At 41.6% G+C, this 25,601-nt stretch overlaps 1 protein-coding gene across 7 annotated transcripts in view; it reads right to left on the bottom strand.

Moving 5' to 3' along the window:
• EBF1 (EBF transcription factor 1) overlaps positions 1–25,601 on the bottom strand; it is a 419,723-nt gene that overhangs the window by 119,857 nt on the left and 274,265 nt on the right. For 4 of the 7 annotated variants that reach the window (XM_088838533.1, XM_088838534.1, XM_055429597.2 and 1 more), the window contains exon 8: positions 14,599–14,740. In XM_088838533.1, coding sequence (XP_088694659.1) covers positions 14,599–14,740 — 142 coding nt within the window. The remainder of the gene's footprint in view (positions 1–14,598; positions 14,741–25,601) is intronic. The other 3 variants (XM_055429599.2, XM_088838535.1, XM_055429600.2) reach the window with 1 other exon arrangement.

Raw genomic sequence — 25,601 nt, 5'->3', positions numbered from 1 at the left:
TTTTCTCCAACATTTTTTTTTTTTTTTTTTGAGCAACAAGGATTGGATTCCACAGGCATTAGCTAACCAAACCAAGGAGAGTTTCTAGGATCCTGCCAAAGTTGAAAGGTAGAGGAATCTGAGGTTTGACTTTATAGATTTGTTGCACAAAATTGTTACTGGAAGAACACAGCTGGTTCGGTGATTCAGCCAGGAGATTTTAACAAAGAATAACCCAAACTCTGCTTTCCCGCTCTACTAAGAAATGACAAAAGAAATGCTGGGGCACATTCCCTCATCCACAGCCCCCCACACAACATAGCCTAAAGCATCTGCCTCCAGCTCAGTAGGTGCTCAGTACCTGATGCCCTCTCCACTGTGCTCAAAAGAGAAGTAGCCAAAGAATCATAAAGAATGAAAAAAAGTTCTTGATTTGTACTAACCACATTAATTTTAATCATCCTTCTCAGTAACAGCCAGAGTCTACTGCTATTTCTAAGCCTTTTGACATCTGTATATTGCTCTGCCCCAAAGTGGATGAAAGCAACTGACGTGTTGAGAAGAAGCCACAAACCTGAACTGTCCCTGTCTCTGTTCCCCATATTCTCCGGCTACACATCACCCCCAGAACTATGAGGGGAAGAACATGGGTTTGAACAATTGGTGTCCTGCTGATTGCAACTGTCAATTAAATAAAACAGCCACCCAGGAGCATATGTTCACACATTAAATATTAAATTCACAGATTGGGATAAAAATATATTAATACTTGGGTTCCGCTTTCATGCTTAGTGGTCAGATAAGTATTCGGCCAGTTCAGTTCTATTTCTGCGCCCTGTGGGCTCAACGGTGTTACTTTTGTGTTTCACTTTTCTTTTCCTTCTCTGGTTACTGTCTGGTTTCCCATGTCGGTACCTCTGTTATGACTGACCAGCAGCATACGTTTAAGCAGGATTTTAATTACTAGGTCATCTCCCAGCCAACTTGCCCAAGGCAGGCTGGCAGGAAAGTCCTACAATCCATGCCTTACACTTCTCATGCTCCTCTCCAGATAAATCTCTTATTTTCTGAGGACACTAGACTCAAGATGGCATCGTATTCATCTGATAAGGATGATGATCACCTAATTTCTATAAAGTTTCATTTTTGTCCACTGAGTATTTCAAGTTGCAGGGCTGGCACACAGAGGTTGAGATGGGGTGCACGATAGTGTGACGTGATACCAGGATTTTTTATCTTAACCCAGAAAAGCACCTTCCCATATAACACTGCGCATGCCAACTAACGTACCCTGGGGATTTAGCACAAATCTGGCTTTTCAATTTGCCTTTGAGTAACGTCGTCAATTTGCTTCAATTGAAGCAGGAATTATATTACATGATCAAATGGCAGGAGAATTTCTCTCCACCTCTGAAGTCCAATGCAAGAGAATCAGCAATGACTAAAGAGCGGGAAAGAACAGGAGTGATGGCCGCCTGTGTCAGTTGCTTGGAGGTCCAAGTGCTGTGGGCACAAAACCCCACTCTTTTTTTCTTTTTGGCTACAATCAAAGTTTTGAAAGATGGCTTCAGTGTTCCTCATTTACTAAGTGGAGAGAATAATAGTAGTGCCCTCCTATGGTGGTTAAGAGCATTAAAAGAGATGATATAATGTGCTCAGTATTAAACCTGATGGGTAGTAAATGCTCAAAGGCTGCTATCAAAATAGCAAAACCACCATCACTCAAAACATGGTCTGAAAGGTAGCATTTTACTGGCAAAGAATTCTGTTAGCCTGTGATCACAGAAATACACTGGATCCACTTCTCCAGGTCAAGGAGAAAGCAATCTATGGAAAATTCCAAACTTATTTTCTCAAAAATGGATCTCAGACCTAAGGCACTTTTCTGATTAGCTCTCCCCCAAGCTTCTAATATTTTGTTCCCATGTGAAACTCTGGACACACTTTCTCCTCTGCCTAAACTGTTCTTTCCTCCTTGCTTGACAAACGCTACTCCTTATTTTTAAGTGTCGTTGATTCTTCAGATTTGGCTGTGTTCTCTTGTTTAAAGCTCCCTTAGCAGTCTGTGTTCCTCCTTATAGTGCTGACCTTCATTTCAATTTAAGTAATTTCATGTGCAATTATTTGCTTTATATCGACACATAAACAGGCACACTTACATGAACATACACCTCACAATGTCAACAGCGGTGCCTGCCTTGCTCACCTCTGCATCTCCATGGTCTAATAGAGCAGGAAGTCCATAAATAAATGTAAATAGATACCTAAAGGAATAAGCGAACGTACTAAAGAATCATCATCCGAGTTAAGATATTAAGGTGCTAAACAGAGTAGCTGAAAAAGAGTTGAGACGTTTTCCAATGGTTATTAACCGCCATGACACCCACACTGGGCTTCCTCACTGAATTAAGCTGAGGCTCTGTGGAATCAGGTTTCCTAAGCTGATCGGTCCCTCTTGGAGCAGCAGGCACTCCTTTCTCATGGGGGTTAAAATTAGCACCATTAAGCTCCTCCTGCACTGGGCTCTAATCATGCAAGGGCCCAGGTGGATCTTGCTGACAGATGTTAAGGTTAGAAGGAAGGGTAGCAGCCAGATGAGAAAACAGAGCCACCCCCTTCCGGAGGTACCAGCACTTCCTGTCTTTAGGCCTGGCTGGTTCCTGCCTGCCCCACCCCTCCCCCATGCATCATTTTCAACACAGTTGCTGCTCTTTCTGTCATTTGAACTCAAATCCTATCTTCGAAATTGATGGGCGATTCTGCCCCTGACAACACAATGTCAGCTTTGCTCAGTGTCCAGCTGGTTCCGTATATATTATCATAATGCGCTGCCTGGGTGGACCCTGGCTGATGCTCTTCCTTGACTCAAATCCTCCTTTCCGCACTAATTTCTGCTCTCTGACATGCAGACGCTACTTTTTTAAAAATAAAAACAGAGTTAACAGCTTGGGAGACATTTTGATTTTCGAAATCCTATGAGGACATTAAGTCTATTCTCATGGTCAGTTCAGTTCAGTTCAGTCACTCAGTCGTGTCCAACTCCTTGTGACCCCATGAATCACAGCACGCCAGGGCTCCCTGTCCAGGTAAACTGAACTAAAAAGGTTTTCTATTAAAAAAAAACAATATGCGACTCATTAAAAAAAAAAAAAAGTATTTCCCAGGGTCCTATACTATTTCCTGGTGACATGAAAGAATTATTACTTCCCTCAACCCCGTAAGCCCTCCAAAACAGTGTTTCCCAAACTTCAGTCCCGATTTTGCTCCATCTCCTATCACTTACTTTATGACTTAATTAAGATTATAGCTGCTATTTTTGTTTACATTGATTTGCTTTTTTCTTTAAATTTAGTCTTGCCCTAAGCAACAGCAGCTGTAGGTCACAACTCGGGAATGCTTTGTTTATGTTGAGGGTTTTTTCGTTTGTTTTCTGTTTTTTTTTTTCTTTATGCATTAAGGTAGACATAACTATGTTTTGGTAGGCTACAGTCCACGGGGTCGCAAAGAGTCGGACACGACTGAGCGACTGAACGGAACGGAATGGAACTATTTTTTGAGAGGGTTTTTTTTTTATTTTTGTTGGAAGTATAGTTGCTTTACAATGTTGTGTTAGTTTCTTCTGCACAGCAAAGTGAATCAGCTTTATATATACAGACACACATATATCCCCTCTTTTTTTAGATTTCCTTTCCATTTAGGTCGCCACAGAGCACTGCGTAGAGTTCCCTGTGCAGTCAAGTAGGTTCTCATTAGTTATCTGTTTTATACATAATATTTAAATAGACATTTTTTTAACTTTTTTTTTTAATGTTTTCCCCCACCACCTAAAATGACACACATACTGCATGGGAAACTAGTCCAAAATCTCACTGCTAACCATCAAATGAAGTCAATGTTATACCATTTTAGCTGAAGGAATTCAGAGAACATACCAGGTGAGAGCTACCTAAGGCACAAGTGTCTGTGTAAGGCACACTGTGTGGCTTTTTCAGGACCCCTGGGACCCACTGCCAACCTCCTGCATAAATGCCCTAGGTGAAGGGAAGTGGCCTCAGGTCTGTCCTGTGGAATAACCATCACCTTGGTATTTTGGTGGCCACTCACCAAAGCAGAGAGTGTATGACAGATCAATAGATCAGCTCGGTTCAAATGACAAATCATCAGGGCTTAAAGGGCTCAGCAAGTCCCTTGTCCCCAACTAACAGATGAGGAAACTGAGACCCCAAAATCAAAGTACATAGTGGATGTCACATGGCAAAGCAGGGGCAGTGCTCTGTTCTCATTTATTTCTACATGTATGAATGAAAAGGTTCAAACAAAAAGATGTTTCAAACCCATCCTGATCAGTGCCCCTAAATATCTTATCTTAATAAGATTTATGACCAGTACACAGAAGCTCTTATTTGCATATTCATATTACGTGAATCCTCTGATATCCTCAAGTAAGTAGAAAGTAATTAGGAAGAGGCCTTCGGTTTGACACAACCAAGTATGCAGATAAGCACAATTGGAATTATGTAACCAAATTAAAACAAAAAAAGGCTTAAAATGTTCTGCTGTTTCAGTCCAAGTTATCGGCTGAAAGCACCATTCTGCCCCTCTCTCCCATCCCCTCCCCTGACGCTATGTGCTTATTAAAATAAGCTAGGTTTGGCTCACTCATTTACTAGGTCACACAAAACACCAAATAAACTGTGGGAAGTTTCCCACAGTTGACAGGTTTGTCAAGAAATTTATATAAGAAAACTGTTCCTTGTGGGGTGAGGCTCAGTAACTCTTCAGTACCCCAATAAGGAGATTCTTAGTATCCTACCAGTTTTATAACTCACAATTTCACACTTTTCTCGTGGTCTCCCTTTTTTCTACCTTGTATACATGCCAGAGAGTCCATATGGTCAGCAAATGAGTTCTACAGAGATGAGTTAGACCATCCTTGCAAATAAATAAAATATTACCAGCCTCTCTCTCTTATCTTACCAGCCCCATGAAAAACATATATGTCAGCAAATAAAAGAAGTGTTTTCTTGATTTGACTATAGCCATAAGAAGAATAGGCTATTGAAGGAAAACAAACTCTAAGGTAAACATAAGAAATACGCCCGTTAAAAATAAAAGATATGTCTGGATTAACTTTTCAAAGGTCTATTTGGAAGCACAAGTAAGTATAACTGCCTTACTTATATTGAGAAAAAAAAAAAAAAACAGGAGGACAAGAAATAGAAAGAATATTAGCATATTGTATAGAGTAAGTAATTGAAAGGATAGACTCTAAGGGACTTCCCTGGTAATCCAGTGGCTAAGACTCTGCACTCCCATTGCAGGGGGTGCAGGTTCAACCCCTGGTCAGGGAACTAGATTCCACATGTCTGGACTAAGAGTTCGCATGCCACAACTGAGACCCAGCACAGCCAAATAAATGAGTTTTTTTAAAAAGAAGGAAATAAAACAAAGTATGGACTCCGAAGTCAAGTTTGAATCCAAGATTTACGACATCCTTGCTATGTAACTCTGGGCAAGTTACTTAACCTCTCTTTAGTCTTACTTTCCTCATCTTTACAATGGGTTGCCCACAGTATTATGTGCCCAGTAGAGTAAGGGCTCAGTGAGTATTTGTGTCATAATTGTCAGCCCCACTGATATGCAGAGCTCTGTGATTATGTAGACCAGGCTTGAGTCCCAGTTTCAGCTCTGACTGTGGCCTTGGTAAGTTGGTGACCTCTCTAAACCCCAGCTTTCCCATCTGTAAACTGAGGAAAATAACTGTTACAACTTATCAGGCTTGTTGAAGGATTTGATGAGATGACATAAGTAAAATGATTAGCAAATGCTCCATAAATGTTAGCTGATAACAGTCCAACAATAACAAGAGCAATAATAAGAAGAAAAAGAATACATACTATCACCTTGCCTGGTCACTATTAAGCAGGATGGCAAAGTCTGAGCACTATTTCTCCTTTGTCAGCAATGCTGGCTGGTGGTGTCATATTCAAATAAAGACAGAGTAGATCACCTGCTTAGCAGTGCCCTGTGTCTTATGAACTCTTTAATCTGCCTGATGCTGAACACTTACTGGCTCCCAAGTCTCCAGTGTTAGGATTTCTGGGGTTACCTGTTTTATGGATTACTCAAGGGAGACTTTGAAAATCAGTCTTCACTTACATCCCTGTTCATTATCTTGACTTCTTGCCGGGTCCTTTCTATTGCAAGGGAAGACAAAAAGACACCTTCTGTGCTGCTCAAAGAAAAAGACCCGATGTGATGCTTAAAAATCTGGGGTCTCTGTCCTCTACCACTCATCTGGATATTCTTAACCCTAACATTCTATTCTTGCATCTGTCTTGCTTTTCAAGTAGGAAAAAAAATCAATTGATAAGAAGTGACATGCCACCCTCGGTAACAAGAGATGATGCCCGTATTTTTCTGCTAAACTGGACCCTTCACTGAAATGCGCCTGGCTGGAGTTCTGCACCACAACCAGTCCCATAAAGGGCCACTGTCCAAGTGTAAAGCTCTGAGTCAGTCATCCTCTGCCCTTGTGTTCTGAAGGCGCACTGCGTTTCTGTCAGGAAGTTGGTGAGATTTCATAGATGTTCTTCTTGTGACCTTGGAATCCCAGAGATTCCTGCAAGTCTAAGCCAGGCAGAACTGGAAAGGCATCGGGGTGGACCCTACATCCTCTGACATCAGTTCAGTTCAGTTCAGTTGCTCAGTCGTGCCCGACTCTCCACGAACCCATGAATCACAGCACGCCAGGCCTCCCTGTCCATCACCAACTCCCGGAGTTCACTCAAACTCATGTCCACAGAGTCGGTGATGCCATCCAGCCATCTCATTCTCGGTCGTCCCCTTCTCCTCCCGCCCCCAACCTTTCCCAGCATCAGTCTTTTCCAGTGAGTCAACTCGTCGCATGAGGTGGCCAAAGTATTGCAGTTTCAGCTTTAGCATCAGTACGACCCCTGAAATCCGTACTTACTGGTCAGCATACCACAGGCAAGTGCAGCTTTAAATGGATTTTGATGGAAACTAGTCATGTGAACGTGAGCTGGTTAATGCCCTCTCCAGGTCTCAGTTTTCTTCTTTGGAATATGAAGGGCTGTATTAGACGACCGTCCATATTCAGTGACTCTTCACTCAGGATGAGGTGTGTGTCTAGTCACTGACCATGGAGGGAGGGAAGCAAGAGACTTGGGACAGTATGTTTCTCTTTATTTTCAATCATCTAGTTTTCTTTGGTTGGGGTTAGATAATATACATTTCATACATACAAAAGCATGGCAGCCCTTCGTTCTAAAGGCTTTAGAAAGGTAAGTCTATACAAGTTCAGAAAGTAAACTCTAGCTAAGCTATTTATGAAAAAATTAATTCGATAAGCCAAAACTATCTGGAGAAAGAACTCTCCAAATTTGGGACTTTCTTCCTATTTTGAAGAGATGCACTATTAACAGAATGAGAAGTGATGAGAGGTACAGCTCCAAGGTACAGTCAACTCCATGATGAGCTCCCAAAAGCTAGGAGGGAAGGGCAAGTTTATAAGTCACTCAGAGCAATCTCGCCCCAGACTTTAATGACATACTAGGAGTCTGTGTACCTGACACTGAGCTCTTAAAAGCCCTGCCTGGCTCTCCCATATCATCCCACAACCGTCACGGACCATGGCCTGGGCATCCACACAGGCCTGCATGATCGGACCCTCAGCAGCTTCCCCAAACTCGTCTCCTGTCACCTCCTGTGGCCAGAGCAACAGGACCCATTGCAGGCTGCTTCTGGTTCCTTGGACTCAATTAGGCAAAACAGCCTTTGCACATGCTCTTCTATCTGCCTGGATATTTGTTTCCGCCCCCTGTCAGATGAAAGCTTACTCATCTCATGGTTCTGGCATAAGTGAGATTTCCTCAGAGAAGGCTTTCTTGACACTTCACTCCTCCTCTCTCCTTTTATGGTTCCCCTTTGATGCACAAGTCTAAGGAGTTAGTTGTAAACTGTGTTCAGCATCTTCCTTCTCTATTGACATCATACTTTCTATGAAGACAGCAACTCTACCTGCCTGTGCTCCTGCAGCTAGCGTCCTGTCTGGCATGTGGTGGAGGTTTAGTATGAGGGAATGGAGGAAGGAATGATCTAAGGTCCATCTTACTGACACCTAAGAAAGGGCAATACTAGAAAAGTCATTGGAGTTCTCTGTTTCTCCACAGGCACCTCAGGAGCTACCAGGTGAGTGAAGGCACGTGTCAATGGCTTCAGTCCAGAGCATCAGAAAATAGTGAATGTGATACACATGAAATCTAGAAAAAATGGTACTGATGAACCTATTTGCTGGGAAGGAATGGAGACACGGATGTAGAGAACAGACTTGTGGACACAGCGGGGGAAGGAGAGGGTGGGACGAACTGAGAAAGTTGCATGACATATGTACACCGTCTTGTGTAAAATAGGCAACTAGTGAGAAGCTGCTATATAGCACAGGAGACAAGCCTGGCCAAGAAGGGTGAGATGGGTGCAGGGAGGGAGTTTCAGGAGGGAGAGGACATATATACACATAATGATGATTGAATTGGGCTGTTGTACAGCAGAAACCAATACAACATTGTAAAGCAACTTTCCTTCAATTAAAAAAGAAAAGAAAACAGTACACGTGGAAAGGTCTAGAGATGACCACAGCCAGCCCTGAGAAAACATACACAACTGAGGTCAGAGAAGCAAAGGGACTTTTTCCCAGGTTTCCTTTTCCCTTAAGCTAGTTAATGGCAGCGATAGGACTAGAATCCAGCTCTCCAGTCAGACAGCTCATCCTCCTCCCTCTAGGTCCAACAGACACTTATTAGCCACTTCTGAGGGCCTCATTACACAGAGGGGAGAAGAGGGCCCTTTGTGTCTTTGGAAACTCCACGTGTATGTTAGTTGCTTAGTCATATCCAACTCTCTGCAACCCCATGGACTGTACCCACCAGGCCCCTCCATCCATGGAATTCTCCAGGCAAGAACACTGGAGTGGGGTGCCATTTCCTTCTCTAAAAGGAACTATAGAAAGAAAGAAAACCCGGGGCGGATTCATGTCAATGTATAATGTATGGCAAAACCAACCAATATAATATTGTAAAATAATTAGCCTCCAATAAAAAAAAAGTGAAAAAAAAAAAACAAAAGCAAAAAAAAAAAGAAAGAGAGAAAGTGAAGTCGCTCAGTCATGTCCGACTCTTTGCGACCCCATGGACTGTAGCCACTGTCTCTCAATTTGGAGTAATCTCCCCAAGCCTGAACCATCTTTCTCCACACATCCAGAGAACAACACATTTAAGTGCAGCTGCAAGTCAATGGGGCCGGATACCCAGGGGCAACCAACAGAAGCAAAAAACCACTTCTGTCTAGAGCAAAAGGATTAAAGAAGGTCAAATGCTAAAGAGCAAGAATAACACCATATTGTCAGGGGCAGCTGGAAGGGGCCACTACAATGGAAAAGTCAGAACTGACTGGTAGTTGGGAAAATCAGATTCTCTTTCTCCACCACTGTACTTACAGCAAGGAGATGGCCCAGCAAGTCTAACACCATTCAATCTTTATTCTGCAAAGGACTTTTAGTTTGACCAAATCCCACTTCTGTTTTATTTTGGGGTCCTGGCATCATTATACTTCACATTTCAATCTTTGTAATTACTGTGAAGGGAGACTGAATTCTTTTGTATCCAATGCCCACAAAACTAAATTTCAATTGCTTCCCATTTAAAAAGCCAGAAGTGTCTTTAAACATTTGTGTTTGAGCCAAAAAACTAAGTCCTCAGGTCAGAACTCAAGAACAGTAAAATGTTCATCTTCCAAAAGCTCTTAATACAGTCCTACTGATTTTTAAAGTAAATATCAAGGTTTGTACAAATTTGTAACAATTTAAAAAAAAACTCTTAATCTCAAGAACATCTCACCAAGGCCTTAACTGCACTTCTAGGAAGGGTGACAGATGAGCTCTTAACCCCCTCAGATTTCCCCAAGGACCCTGGAAGAGGTAAGTTACCCAGTGATACAGAAAGGGGAGAGAGTAGAGGGAGAAAAACACATGCACGCCAAAAAAAAAAAAAGTCCCCTTTAAAAAAATGAGCATTTAAAGTGCTTGTCAGCCGGCTCCCTGACAAAGACAGTAGTGTATTCATAGCCATTTGCATAAATGCTGCCGGTGAGTTCACCATGGCTGCTAGCGCTAATGGTACATAAAGTAATTTAGTCACTTCTCCCGGCATTCTATGTCAGAATGATGAGCACCGGCACTTTGCCTTGTTGCATATTAGATCATTAGATAATAAAGTGTTAGCGCATGCAAGCTGGCAGGGTCCCCACACTACAGCTTTGTGAGGGCACTGCTTTTTGCAACAGAGGGAAAAACATAGAGAAACGGATGCCACGTGTGGCCTTACATTCAAATAAACACAACCTGAAATCTCAGAACAATGATAACATACCCTGCAAGTCCTATGAAGATCCCTAGCACACAGTCCCCAGGAATTTGCCCAAGTGATGGGGTGATCGAAAGGGCACAAGAGCCAGGGCTATGCATTACCCTCCCTAGGGTCAGCTCAGGGTCTTTGACCCCCAAATCTACGTTTTTTAAAAAATCAGAATCCTGAGAGCAGTTAGGTTCTGAGGCTGCCTCTCTCCACAACTATACATCTTCCCTAACACTACTGCTTAAAGAGAAAACCTCACTGGCCTAAACTCTCTCATAAATATCCAGCCAAAGAAAATCTCAGTATTTATGAATGAAGGAAAAAAAATAAGAGGGAGCGCAATTACCATGAGCTACAGCGTGCCAGGATTCACCCTCTCTGGACCACACAGGAGTCTATGAAATAAATTTGCCTTTGTCAGCTCTCTTAGTTGAAATACAGGGACAGTTATTTGAGCACGGAGGTTTGTGAGTCTGTGGGTCACACAGGGAAGATGGCATGAATGTAAAGTGTGGTCTCTATTTCTCTTATACGAAGAAAGGTGAGCCACGAAAGAGAACTTTCTTCCAACCACCTGACAAGCAGGATATAAAAAGAGATGTGCAGAATAGCTCAAAATAATTCAGGCTACCTGTAAATGAGATGGTAGGGAGCCCAGAATGAGGGAAAACAAGGCTCCTGAAAGTCACCGAGGAGGTGAAAACAGCTTACGCAGTCTCACTGTGGGGCAGCTCTGTAAGGTGGAGGTGGGAGAGGGAGGGGCTGGCGAGGGGGTATGGCTCTGTGAGTCAGTTTCAAATAGGAGTGTTTAATGCAAGATAAAGTATCACTATACCCTCAAGTCGACGTGAATTAGCATCAAAGTCCACTCCCACACAGCATCATGAAGAAGCCCATAGTCACTCTCTGCTGAGTAGATATTTATGTGTCAGCTTGAAGTGTCTAAATGAGTGGGTGGTTATGTGTGGTTGGTTGATTCATTCTGCAGAGAAGCAGATTTCCATGTTACTGTCATTACTGAGAACCTCAAGGTGTCTGCCTTTTTATTCTTCTGGGTAGAAATGAAGTCAGGTTTTGGTGAGAGGGAGGCCCTCTAGCTGAAGGAGATAGGACACACTCAGCTCCCCGTGATGGTTAACCATGAATACACAGTGAAATGTCATTATTTCTTGAGTAATATGCTAAGAAGAATATGGTCATTTGTGGACTGGTCACCTGCAGCAGAGGAATAAAATGCTGCCTTCAGATATATTAAATACTAGCCCAACTGAAATATTAATATGTCCACCTAGAAGGGAGAATGTTCCAGCTGGAAGGCAGCTTACAGACATTTTGATCCAGAAATCGCAAACTGTGAGCCTCTGGCTGTCTTCTACCTGACTTTCTTCCCCTGTCCTCGATTCAGGGGCTAAAACACTTGTAATTTGTTACCAACAATTAAAAATTGAGAGAGTTTTATTTCTGGTCAGACTGGAACATCTGGTCCACCTGGGCTCTCCCTGCCCTTGATGACAACTGCCCAGGGCTCGGTTCGGCAGAGCATGAACTTGCCCTTCTTCCGCAGTCTCCACCCAGCCAACTTCCCCTCTGTATGTGACCTGCCCCCACCCAAGGCACACATTTGTTTTTACCCCCCCAGAGATCATCACCTTCACTTTGCTGAGAAGGAAACTAAGGATCCTCAAAGGTAAGCTGACTTGTCCAAGGTCACACAAAGGCTAGAAGTGAAGGCAGAACTGGTTTAGGTTTCAAGGCTCCTTCTCTACCACACCATGATGTAAAATAATGTTCCTGACCTCCAAGCCCTAGAGGTGTCCTAGCTGCTGCTGCTGCTGCTGCTAAGTCACTTCAGTCGTGTCTGACTCTGTGCGACCCTATAGACGGCACCCCACCAGGCTCCCCCATCCCTGGGATTCTCCAGGCAAGAACACTGGAGCGGGTGGCCATTTCCTTCTCCAGGTGTCCTGGCTAGTGAGTTTGTTTTTCACTGGTTTGTGTTGGGGTTTTTTGGTGGAGGGATGATTTGCAACAATCCTGGATGTTCATTGGAGGGACTGATGCTAAAGCTGAAGCTGCAATACTTTGGCCACCTCATGCAATGAGTTGACTCACTGGAAAAGACTCTGATGCTGGGAAAGGTTGGGGGCGGGAGGAGAAGGGGACGACAGAGAATGAGATGGCTGGATGGCATCACCGACTCTGTGGACATGAGTTTTAGTGTACTCTGGGAGTTGGTGATGGACAGGGAGGCCTGGCGTGCTGTGATTCATGGGGTCGCAGAGAGTCGGACACGACTGAGCGACTGAACTGAACTGAACTGATGTGCTTTCCCACCAGCTTCCCAAGGGCAGGAATGGGAACCTGGGTGTGGTCTGCACATGAAGCACATTTTAGAACTATGAACCCATGACTGTCAGATATCAAACTGACAGTCAAGTCAGTTCCCAGACAGAACAGTAAGTAACGGTCAGAGTTGGAAACAAGACTTTGGCTTTTAAGCCAGTGTTGTCCAAATTGTATCCACCAAGTATTTACCTATTTTTTCCTTCTTCCTTTCACCTTAATATCTCTAATCATACAAAGTCTGAAGTGACTCCAAGGGTATAAAAATGGCAATATTACTATAAAGTGAGGATCCGAATAATTTTAAGTACAGAAATGGAGCTAGGAATGTAATCATGAGCAGGTGTTTCAAATGGCCTCCTACAAAAAGTAATATCCATCCATCTCAGCACTAATGAAACTATAAAGAAGCAGCTTTGGAAAGATGATGGTTTACTTTAAAAAGACTGTAAAACTGGATATGGTATAGAATCCCTTCTAAGAGTGTTCCATCTGGCTAATTAATAAAAAGTACAGATTGTGTATTCCGTGCTGCTGCTGTTGCTGCTGCTAAGTCGCTTCAGTCGTGTCCGACTCTGTGCGACCCCATAGACGGCAGCCGACCAGGCTCCGCCGTCCCTGGGATTCTCCAGGCAAGAACACTGGAGTGGGTTGCCATTTCCTTCTCCTTAGGCACACACACAAAAAATCAGGCAAAAATGATGACAGTAGTGTGTTTATTAAATTGAGATGCCAGCAGAGAAAGGAGTTTTCTACTCCATGAACTATATCGTGGACAGTTCATGGTCCATCAAAAAATCAGGCAATCAGGTAGTACTTTGTGTGGTAGTGTTTTCAAAAGAATTCTGATGACCTAGCAAACTGAAAGTGAAATGGGGAAAATAAGTGAAGAGTTTAATTTGAGGAGACTGGAGAAAACCTAGCACAGTGACTGGTATCCAGTTGAAACTCAGTCAGTTTTTTGGGTGGATTGATGGATGGATGAAAAATGGATGGATAAATAAAGGATGAATGGAATGGACAGTCAGAGGATGGATGATGATGGATGGATACATGGGTTGATGAATGGGTGGATGATGAACAGGTGGATACTCTATATATATATATATATACAGGTAGCTCAGAAACATTTGGACACATACTCAGTCCAGCCTATTGTTCCTTTGAGTGGCATTCACTTTCTTTGGTTCAAATTTTTGTCTGGTTTCCTCTAGTCCTCTCAAAGGTACAACTAACTAGCTATAAAATGAAGACAAATATGATTTCTCCCCACCGAAATCTGCCTACATAAAGCAGGCTGCATCATGCGGGGATGTGGGGTGGGGCATGCACAGGGCACGGAAGGGACATTTAGTTTGGAATTTATATGCAAAAAGAAATACATCCGACCAAGACTTTGGAACTTATCTCCAAATGAAGTTAAATGTATGGTCGCAGACACATACCAGTAGGATTGTAAAGAAAGTGAAGTTCCTTATATAACCAGGTCAACCACAAACTCAAAATACTCAAAATCTCAAACTCAAAATCAGGATTTTTGCTGCCCTGCTTTGGCCTTTCATTATTTTTAAAATCAAGTGGCAATTAAAAATAAAGCAGTGGTCCAATCTCCCTCTTTCCACCATAAGGAAGGAAATGTCAGCCATTTCCAGGGTAGGGACCTGTACAACAAGAAAGCCTGGGCCTCCGAGATATCTTCCCGTATTGAAATACTCAGCACCAATACTGTTCAACAGGACATTTGAAATTTGAAAAGGGGTAGAAAAGATGGTGGAGTTGGAAGAAAGAAACCAAATAAATGCACAGTTAAAGTAGCAATGACAACCAATGAAAATGATTCGCCTACCATGTTCCAGATAAGAGGGCGTACCTTCCGAGGGGTCAAGCCTCCGAGCCCTCCGCCCATGCTTTGAGTTATTATGGACAAACATGTTATCAGAGACTGCCAGGACATGGCCATCCACATTGACTGTCGTAGACACCACGACCTGGAGACAGAAGAGAGAAATGAATGAACATTTTAATATAAAAGCATGGAGGGTAATAAACTCAAGTTAAATAAATAACAGCTGGGAGCTGCAGAAAATTGCATAGCTATTTCACATAATAACTGGTGCTTATGCTGTACAAGTCTAACAAGAGGAGCTATTGATGAGTGGGTCTTTGGCATGGAACGCTTTTGATGCAGTTTTAAGTAAAATTGCACAGTTTATAGTTATACAGCAGAAGGTACACTGTTAACCATAATTTTAACAAGAGGATCTTTATTAGCATATTTTTTTTTTACACAAGGGTGGTTGTGTTTCACCTAAATTACCCTTCAGTTTAGACACTGAAGCAGATATCACAGTTGATCATGCAAATAAAAATCTTTTGAATCTTTAAAATATTCCCCCCCCGACAACTGTGTCAGGGTTAACAGGAGAGAGAAATGAAAAAGAGAGGTTTCAGTGAGAGCTGGGATGCATTTTTCTCTCCTGGGTGTCTCTTTGGGGTTTCTTGTATTTTTTCTACACACATTCGTTTAGTTAAACAGACATCAGACCAAAGCCCCCCTCACCACCATCACCACCACTACCCAAAAATCTTTGCTAATTAAGAGTCTTAGAGCTGTGTTTCAAGGCCAAAAAAAAGAAGCCTTGCCCCAAGGTACAATCAGATACCCTGGCGGTCCCATAAACTGATTGGAGTTTGCCAGAAGGGACCCAGGCAAAGGTGTTTTCTCGGGGAACTTTGACTAAAACAATGAGAAGAAGTGACCTACACTTCTCCTTATATTAAATGGGGAAGAGGATTAAAACTGAAACCCACAGAGATATGTTTATTCATGCGACCTCTTACAACCAAATATAATAATTGTCTGTAATTGCAGCTTCAGCGCCCACCTCATGCTTTGACATGGGAAACAGCAATCAGCCGGCTCCCGTTTAATCCACCTATTATGTTGACTAATTAACTTTGCTCGACAGTTTATTTCTTCCTCCATTATCAGCCCCTGTCAGCCGCAAGCACCCTGCAGCATAGGGGGGACCTCAGGCTCTTTGATTGATCACCGATAGATTGACATGCAGATTAATTTAATTAGAATCACCTCACTTGAGAAATGAAAGACAATGGCAAGAGGGCTAATAGATCTGCTCTCATAATGAGGCGAACCTCCAGAGCCAAGGCTGAGGATTTCTGATTTATTTTTGCTCAATTCCCCAGTTGCTTGGGAAGACTCCCGCTTTAATTGTTCTTGGTTTTGAGAGGCATTAGCCCCTGAAGAGGTGAAACGCTTTACAAGGATTGGCACATACTGAGGCCCCAGCTTCTGAGAAGCCTTTTCTCCAAGTTGGGGAAAGGGGACCCTGCCTTCTAGAGTCTTGGGCAATGAATGCTCTGATTTCATCACCTGAGTTGGGCAGAGGGGAAATGCTGGGTCTGTGAACTGTAAGCCCTGCCTGGAAAAGCAACCCCACTCCCAACCCGGTAGACCCCCACCAATGGATGCCACACTTAAAAGTTCCACTGTCTCTACCTCTTTGACCTCAAAGCATTCTGGTTAAACACAGCAGATTCTCTGCCCCTTTGCCTCCAAGATGGCAACACAATTTTTCTGTTTTCCTTCTGGGCCCTCCCTTCTGCAGACTTAAGGCCCTTCTCCCCCACACCAAGAGGATCTAGACTTTCTCAGACCCAGGAAATGGGGTCCCACTCTGGGGTCTCCCAGGGGTGACTGCTGGGGGGGGGTTCCTGTGGGGTCCCCTCCACTCTCCCTCAGAGTCCTCATCAAGATCCAACCCCAAGCAGGACTTGGACCCTCACCTGAGTTTATTTTTCACTTCTATTTTACTAAAATGCAAAGTAAACAATTAAGAGAGTCCATTTAGGGACTCAGGGTGTTCTCCTTAGTCATTGTGATATCCAAAATTCCAGCCAGGGCAAGTCATTCATGGAAGGACACAGTCAGTTCTAAGCAGCAGTTTGCAAAGTGGTTTTTCTCTTTCTTCATGATTGACCAACCAGACATGATGGCTGGAGGCTCTGTGTGTGCCTCATCAATTATAGGTTAATTTAGAAGGAAGAGAAGGAGAAAGACTAAGAGAGGAGAAGAAAATTCTCTATTCTTCTATTTTCGAAAAGTACTGTGAGTGGTGGCAGAGTCTGTATTATTTAAAGCAACAGAAATTTCATTTTTCTTTTTAGTTCAGGAGATGACTTCGTGGGACATTTGCAATTATGTAACGGAGCTGGGTCTTTCAAAGAAATTTTGATTTACTACAAGACCACAATTGAGTGGTCACTGGAGTCGTTAGCTGAAGAAACTATAAAAGGAATGACAAACGGTATCTGTTTCCAGTGTCAGGAAATACAGAAAGTGGTTATTCTAGACGTCTGTCTTAAGAGAAAAAAAAAGCAATGACAATCCAACATGCACCTGTAAGTCAGACTGCTACAGGCTTAAAATATTCAGTATCGTTTAAAGACACTGTCATCTAATTCCTACATTGAACAAAAACTGAAAACGGTTAGCAAAGAAAACTACACCCCATATGTCTTTCTTTTCTTGGCAAGAGAGGGATTACCAAGGCCACATGTGTGATAGGATAATTTCATTGAAAGACCAATTATAATTGGAGAAAGATGATACCGAGAATTCTCATGCCTTTCAATTTCTAGAAAATAAACACCTTATATGTTCTTCAAAAACTCATAACACTGTACATTTTAACTTCCTTACCCCCAAATAATTTCTCTCATTCCAATTTGAAATGATTAGGATATAGTTGAATAAAATAAATGCTGCAATTAACCCACAGAGCAACTTGTAAATACACACACACGCACACACACATATATATAATGCTGAGATGCAAAGGGAGTACTGAAAAATCCTTTAAAAATAAGCCTATACTGGGAGGGAAAAGAGCCTTCACAGTTTAAACACAAGATTAATGAGGTGCTGACACGTTCATGCAGGCAAGGGGACAGGCAAGCCTGCCAAATCTTCAACCTTCCCAAATTTTGTCAACAAAACTCAGCTTGAATTTGGGACAGATAAACATGGGAAATGATTTTACATTTGGACTTGACCATCCCTTCCCTTTTCTAACTTCTTCCTTACTCTGCTGACCCAGGATAAAATGAGGGACAGGTATATTTAGAATTTTATGATATCTGTTATAATTAACGTAGTCGAGAATTATACGAATACAGTAACCACACATTTAGCTATTTAAATTTAAATTAAATAAAATTTAAAATTCCATTGTTCCTGAGTTTCCATAGCCATATTTCAAGTGGTCAGTAGCCACATGTGGCTGGAAGCTACTATATTGGACAAGGCAGTTACAGAACAGTCTTCACTGAAGAACGTTCTATTGGACAGGGCTGCTGTAGAATGATTTTGAAATAAATTGTTCCAATTTATTTGTGAGGATGCCCAATTTATTTCTCCTGAAATAAGTATTAAGCTTAGGCATGTTTAGGGTTATATATATGTATTATCACTGTATTTTGGGAGAAGTAAAACTCTACCTGAGGAAGGAGCATGGCTTTTTAGTACAGCAATCCAGAGACATGCTGATGAATACTCAGTGTGTCCCATGGTATTTTCTGTTTGTGTCCAGTTCTCCAGGTGACAATATTCAATGTGAGGGAATAAAAAGGCCACAACTATACACAGACTTTGAAGATTTTGCAATGAAGTTTTCAATTTCTTGGCTCATTACAGTGGTTCACAATTTGCTATGTTATATCCTAGATCTAAATAGACCTAAATGTTACTATTTTTTTCTCTCTCCCCAATCTACTTAGAACTAAAATTCAAAACAAAATTTATGACTTTTGACTCTCAAGCTTTCCTAGCTGATGTGACTTTGGCCAAGTAACTTAACTTCTCTAAGCCCCTGTGTCCCTTACTCTCAAATGGAAATGTTAATAGTACCTAACTCATAAGGTTACTGTGAGGCTTACATTATTTAAAGTGGTTAGTATGGTTTCCAGTTCTCATAGAGCAAATGTTAGCAGTGCTAGCAGAGTTGTTGCTTTGTTGGTGATTTCATCAACAAGTTCAAGAACCTGTGCTGGGCTGATAATCTGAAGCATCTTATTTTCTATAAAGAGGACCCAGCATAAATTGTTCTTTTAAATACAAGGAAACAGAGATTATTTCTTCTACATTCACTCTTTATTAGTTTAACAATGAAATCTTACAAACTTAAAGACCTTCATGTTCATGACATTTAATTATATAATTTAGGCCTCTTGTGAATTGCAAATTTCATGGTTTCTGTACTTTAGCTTTTTATAAACCGTCTGCCTATTAGCCTTTTACATTCTAAACTTGAAATGAAATGAAACCTTATTGCTCTGAAAATAGCCTATAAAATTTTCTGCATTTTATCAATGCAGTATATTTTTCCTAATACATAATTTTAATGAGGGATTCTCTAGGAATTTTTTTTATTAATTATTATTTCCTTGCTATCATTCCATAGACTGTCCCTCTTCCCTTCTGATCAAGCAGGAGACCCTGTATGTCCCAACTATATTCTCTCAAATTGATGAAGCATAATCTGTCTCATGAGCAGATTTTCAAAAAGACACAAGCAGCTAAATTCAGTGATGAGTGGCAGATCACATTAACAAAAGCAGCAGCTCATGTGGAAGAAGGGGTTAGGACACAGGCCACCAAGAGTTGAAATCTGTATCTTTGAACATTTCTAGGGGGATGATTAGGAGAAGGCAATGGCACCCCACTCCAGTACTCTTGCCTGGAAAATCCCACGGATGGAGGGGCCTGGAAGGCTGCAGTCCATGGGGTCGCTAGGAGTCAGACACGACTGAGCTACTTCACTTTCACTTTTCACTTTCATGCATTGGAGAAGGAGATGGCAACCCACTCCAGTGTTCTTGCCTGGAGAATACCAGGGACGGGGGAGCCTGGTGGGCTGCCATCTATGGGGTCGCACAGAGTCGGACATGACTGAAGTGACTTAGCAGCAGCAGCAGCAGCAACAGGATGATTAAATCATAAAAATATTTTTAGTGTTTAAATTTAGAATATCTTGGTAAGAAGTACCTCTAAAATATAACATCTTCAGCAGCTTAATTTTGAATAACAATTTAAAAATTACAAATCTTGGTTTTTAAGGCTTATATATGGTAACTCAGTATAAGGAATTTAGTGCTAAAGTTGGTCTATTTCACAGCTTCCTTACCTCTGGGTTTAGCTTATTCTATGTTTGCATTAATTCAGAGCCCTTAATAAAGGTATGAAATGCACTGGCCTGAAGTACATAAAATTAAAAGGCATTAAGAGGCATTCCTGGAGAAGGCAATGGCAAGCCAGTCCAGTACTACTGCCTAGAAAATCCCATGGATGGAGGAGCCTGGTAGGCTGCAGTCTGTGGGGTTGCTAAGGGTCGGACACGACTGTGCGACTTCACTTTCACTTTTCACTTGCACACATCGGAGAAGGAAATGGCAACCCACTCCACTGTTCTTGCCTGGAGAATCCCAGGGACGGGGGAGCCTGGTGGGCTGCTGTCTATGGGGTCACACAGAGTCGGACACAACTGAAGTGACTTAGCAGCAGCAGCAGCAAGAGGAATTCCATGGAATACCATTCAGCAATCAAAAGGAATAAACTATTGATACATCTGAATGAATCTCCAGAGAACTATGTCAGGTGAAAAAAGCCAGTATCAAAAGGCTACATACTGCATATTAAATGAGCTGAACTGTGTCCCCCTCAAAATTCACATGTTGAAGTGCTAACCCTGGAACTTAAGAACACAACTGTATTTGCAGATGGAACCTTTGAAGAAGTAATTAAGTTTAAAATGAGGTTGTTCAGGTTGGTCTTAATCTAATCTTACTGATATCCTTACAAGGAAAGGAAATTTGGACACACAAGGGTCTTCAGGCAAAGAAAAAAGACCATGTGAGGACATAGCAAGAAGGTGGCCATCTGCCAGCCAACGAAACCAAGCCTGCCAACACCGTGATCCAGAACTTCCAGCCTCCAGGATTTTGGAAAATACATTCCGGGCCTGTGGTATTTTGTTACAGCAGTCGTAGCAAACTAGTACACTGCATGATTCTATTTACTACTTCTTGATATAACAACAATTTAGAAATGAAGAACAGAGAAGTGGTTGGCAGAGATTAGGGGCAGAGGGAAGATGGATGTGGAGGCTACATAAGGCCGACATCTTTGCAGTGATGAAAATGTCTAATATCTTGACTGTGGGGTGAAAGATACACAGACCTACATATGACAAAACAGTATAGCACTAAAATATACATATGGATGAGTACAAGTAAAACTAGAGACATGTGAATAAGATGAGTGGATTGTATCAGTGTTTATATCCTGTATGAATACTGTATGTCAAGTTTGACTCTTTGCAACCCCGTGGACTGTAGCCCACCAGGCTCCTCTGTCCATGAAATTCTCCAGGCAAGAATACTGGAGTGGGTTGCCATTCCCTTCTCCAGGGAGTCTTCCTGACCCAGAGATTGAACTTGGGTCTCCTGTGTTGCAAGCGGATTCTTTACCATCTGAGCAATAGAACAATAGAACAATCTAATACTGGTCAATAAGTTTTCAAAATATCACTGTTATGGGAAACTGAGTAAAGGATACACAGGATCCTTCTGAATAATTCTGTACAACTGCATGTGATTTAACCATCACAGTAATAAAAAAATTCGACTAAATAAAAGGCATCAGCAACCAGAATGTCCAACAGATGGATAAATAAACAAACTGCTAATCCACAAAATGGAGGATGATGCAGCAATAAAAAGAAATGTGCTATCAAGGCACAAAAAGACATGAAGGAAACTTAAGTGCAGATTGCTAAATGAAAAAAGCAAACCTGTAAAGAATATATACTTCATCATTCCAACTATATGACGTTTTGGAAAAGGGATAACCACAGAGATAGTGGAAAGACCAGTGGTTGCCAGGAATTTGGGAAGAGGGAAGAAGAGATGAATAGGAAGAGCACAGAGGAACTGGTGGGGGAGTATGGAGATGAAATCATTCTAAATGGCACTGTAATGGTAGACATATATCATGAATCTGTATAAACCCACAGAATGTATAACACAGTGAGTCCTACTGTAAATTAAGGAAATTAACAATAGTATATCAATACTGACACATCAATTGTAACACATGCATCACACTAATGCAAGATGTTAATAAGGGAAACTGGGTAAGGGTTACTAAGGAAGTATATGTGAACTCTCTGCGCTTTCCCTTCATTTTTCTGTAAACCTAAAACTTCCCTACAAAATAAAGTCTACTGGGTCAAACTTCTACCCTCTGCTTCACACAGCCCACATTCTACACCCAACCTATCAACTGAACTACTCTTTACAGGCTCCTGCAATGAGTCCCAAGAGACCCAAGAAATCAGCCAATCTAGTGGCTCCCAACTACGAGCTTTCCAATGTAGCACTGGGGACGACTCTGCAGAAAGGGCACCCAAATTCATCCACAGTAAGGATGCATACTATAACATGCAATAACTCTCCTTTGTTGATATGGGACCATATCAATTCCATGTGGAAACACAGTTATCTCATGCACACGAGAAGCTCGAAATTGGCAGTTTCCATGGCTTTGACTAATTTTAAAATAGAGAGTGTGATTCTTATTCAATAAATGCAATTAAGTTGGAAGATATGTCAAGAGGTTCGTAAGAGAAAATGACAAAAGGAGACCTCAGTAGTTATGATGCTGCGAATTTATCCAATTCCTCCTTTTCAGTTCAGTTCAGTTCAGTCTCTTAGTTGTGTCCCACAGTTTGGAAAACTGAGACCCAAGAGACTTAAAAACTTCGAGGCCACAGGATGAATTAAGAGCACAGGCAAAGCTGAAGGGAAACTTCAGACTCCAGGTCCACTTCTGGCCCCTCAATCCATGCTCCGGGCTTAGGTCCTCTTTCCCCTAACTGTCTCTTCCAGGACACATCGCTGTCTATCTGACTGGCTACACTTTAGGCATTATCTCCATAAAAATGCTCTGCAGTGTTGTGTCTTCATTAACTTCGTCCTTTAAAATCTCCTTGGCTGATACAGAAAGAGATATTCTCTGAAAACAGCTTGATTGCAAGTTTCTATCTGGTTGAAAGATCCCAAATAACTCATTAAAAATTATGGAGGACGCATGGACCTACAGGATGTAACAGACGGGAACTGCAGGAGTGAGGGACTGAGTAGCTGAATTAAATCCACTCTCTGAGCCTCAAGACAAAAATATCTCTTCTTTGAACAGTAAGACAAGAATGGACTTTTCTAAATCCTTAGATTCCTGTGCTAAACTAATTTGAACCATTAGAAACTAGATTCAGCTTCTGTCTCCTGAACTGTGACACATTGTTGACATAAAAACTCATCATTGATCTGAACCTAGTTTCTCTCTCTGTGGATCAGAATACTTTTGATGCCTTTTAATGCTGTTGTTGGCATTTAACTGGTGCTCCATTTATGTGTTCACATTGGACATTTTAAGCAGCAGTGAGCCCAAGTATACATAACTGCCATGCGTGCTTTCTGCCTATGGGACCATGGTACACCGACATGGAAGCTGGAAGCAAGAAAATAGCATATAGTCATCAGTTCAGATTCCGGGGTCAGACAGTGCTGACTGTGAACCCCAAATCCATCACTCACTAGTCTGTAACCTTAGATAAGTCATTTAATCATAGGAATAGGTGTCAGGCATTATGTTATGTACTGGAGAAGCAGCAATGACAAAGTATGTGCCCATCAAGAGCTTCGTCTCTGTCCAGAATAAAAAAGAGTTTTTAGATAATAAACAGATACACAATGAAACCAAATTTCAAAAGGTAAAAAGTTCCAAGAAGAAAATAAAATGAGGAAGGGGGTGAAGTCCAGGCAGGAACTACTATTGAGTGGATGATTAGGAAGCCCTCTCTAAGGAGGTGACATTTTAGCTGAAATCTGACTAATAAGAAGTAACCAGCCATTCAATGATGTGGCGGAAGAATATCCAGGGGCACAGGATAGCAAGTGCAAAAATCCTGAGGAAGGAATGAGTTTAAGTACATTTGGTGGAGAAAAATGACGGAAGAGAAGGAAGGTCAATGTGCTCATTTGGAGCAAAGTAAACAAGGGAAAGAGGGTAGAAAAACAAATAAAATTATACATGTAAAACACTTAGTACAAGGTCTCACACATAGTAAGAGCTCTATAAGTTACAACCTAAAAAGTGGAAGAATATAAGAATACCTCTGGGTTGGCAAGTCTCAGTAAGCACCACGCATCCTCAGATTCAATATCCACTGGGCAACACTGATCAAACCAAACACTTCTATGTCTATCCTTTAATACATTTTACTTTTTTTTTTCAATAGCAACTGTACTTAATGTAGGAATTTATTTCCTCTAAGTGCAGAGCTACCACTCATCAAATCCTGTTCATAAGGATTCCTTTTCAGTGATGCATATTTTCTGCCAAGGCCCAGCATAAGGCTCATGCCAAGATACATATTTGCCCAATAAGCCGTAATGGTTTAATATATCAGGTTGAAAATCCACCATTTGTATTTACCATGTTATGTGAATTAATCCTGTATTCTGAAACTATCATTAGAGCTGCTTTCAGTATAATTAATCAGCATGGTGCATCTTGAAATTATTCTGTAGGAAGAGAGTGATTGTGGCTTAGGCCCCTAGCATTCTGTTGGTAAAGAATTTAATTGCAAGATGTGCTGTTTGTCAAAACAATATAAGACAGGGGTGGGGAATGGTGGGAGAGAAATAAAAGTGTTGAGAACGTTTCCTTCTTTCTTTAAGTGCCTTTAAAAGCAGACCGAAACTGCAGAGAATGGGCATATATTTTAAGAATCTCTAATCATACCCTGTGGGCTTCTGAATAAATAAGAAGGATTCTCCAAAATTTATAGAATTCACCAAAGAAGGGGGGAAGGCAGAGAGTTGCCTTTTAATGTCATTAACTATGTCATCATTTTTGAAAGACCACACATTTTTGGTGGGAATTTGGGAAGAAAAACCTGGTAGCTTCCCCTCATATTTCTTACCCAACCCCCATTCCAAATGATGAGTAAGCAAAAGAAAATTGTTTGTTTCAGAAAAACATGAGACAAACATGAATTTTGGGCTTGATGTTCCTCTCTGCTCATAAAATTCTTCTGGCTCTTCTCAGAATGACTTATTCTTATCCATTAGCTCTGAGCTTGAGTCCCCTCCTCGAAAGTTTTCCCTGGTCACCTGCCTTTAAAGTATCTTCCCACCCCCCATCCCACACTGACATTCTCTCTCATAATACCCTGCTTCATTTCCTTAAAGCAATAATTGAAATTTTTAATGACGTGAAATTATTTATTTGTACACAGTGTAGCAACTGAAGGTCACTGTTCCACATATAACTGTCTTTTCTTCTTGGACAGTATAACTAGACATTTTCAGGCCTCTCTGTGGCCGTACATGGCTGTGTGACAGACTTCTAGCCAGTATGAATGTGAGCAGATTTGACAAGAATCATTTCTAAGACGAGGTTTTTAAGCCCCCAAGCCCCTCCATGCACTCTTTACCCTTCAACTGGATATATGGAGACAATAAGGTTCTAGGGGGTGGTGAAGACTACTTCACATACAAGAGCTACTCACCCACCAGGAACACTTGCCTTGTACCATTATGTTAGGAATAAACAACCTTCTGTTGAATGTGAGCCATTAAATCTTCTTTGGTCCATTTGTTACAGCAGCTAGTATTATCCTAACTAATAGATCCCAACTAGAATTTAAGTTCCGTTAGAGCAAACACTCCATCTTTCCTGTTCTTATCACAATATACTCACCACCT

This window comes from Moschus berezovskii, chromosome 8, assembly GCF_049115385.1.
Source record: "Moschus berezovskii isolate FMDL1 chromosome 8, NW_MosBer_1.0, whole genome shotgun sequence".
NCBI lineage: Eukaryota > Metazoa > Chordata > Mammalia > Artiodactyla > Moschidae > Moschus > Moschus berezovskii.
The sequence above is the reverse complement of the archived record's forward strand: the minus strand, read 5'-3'. Positions and strand labels throughout refer to the sequence as shown.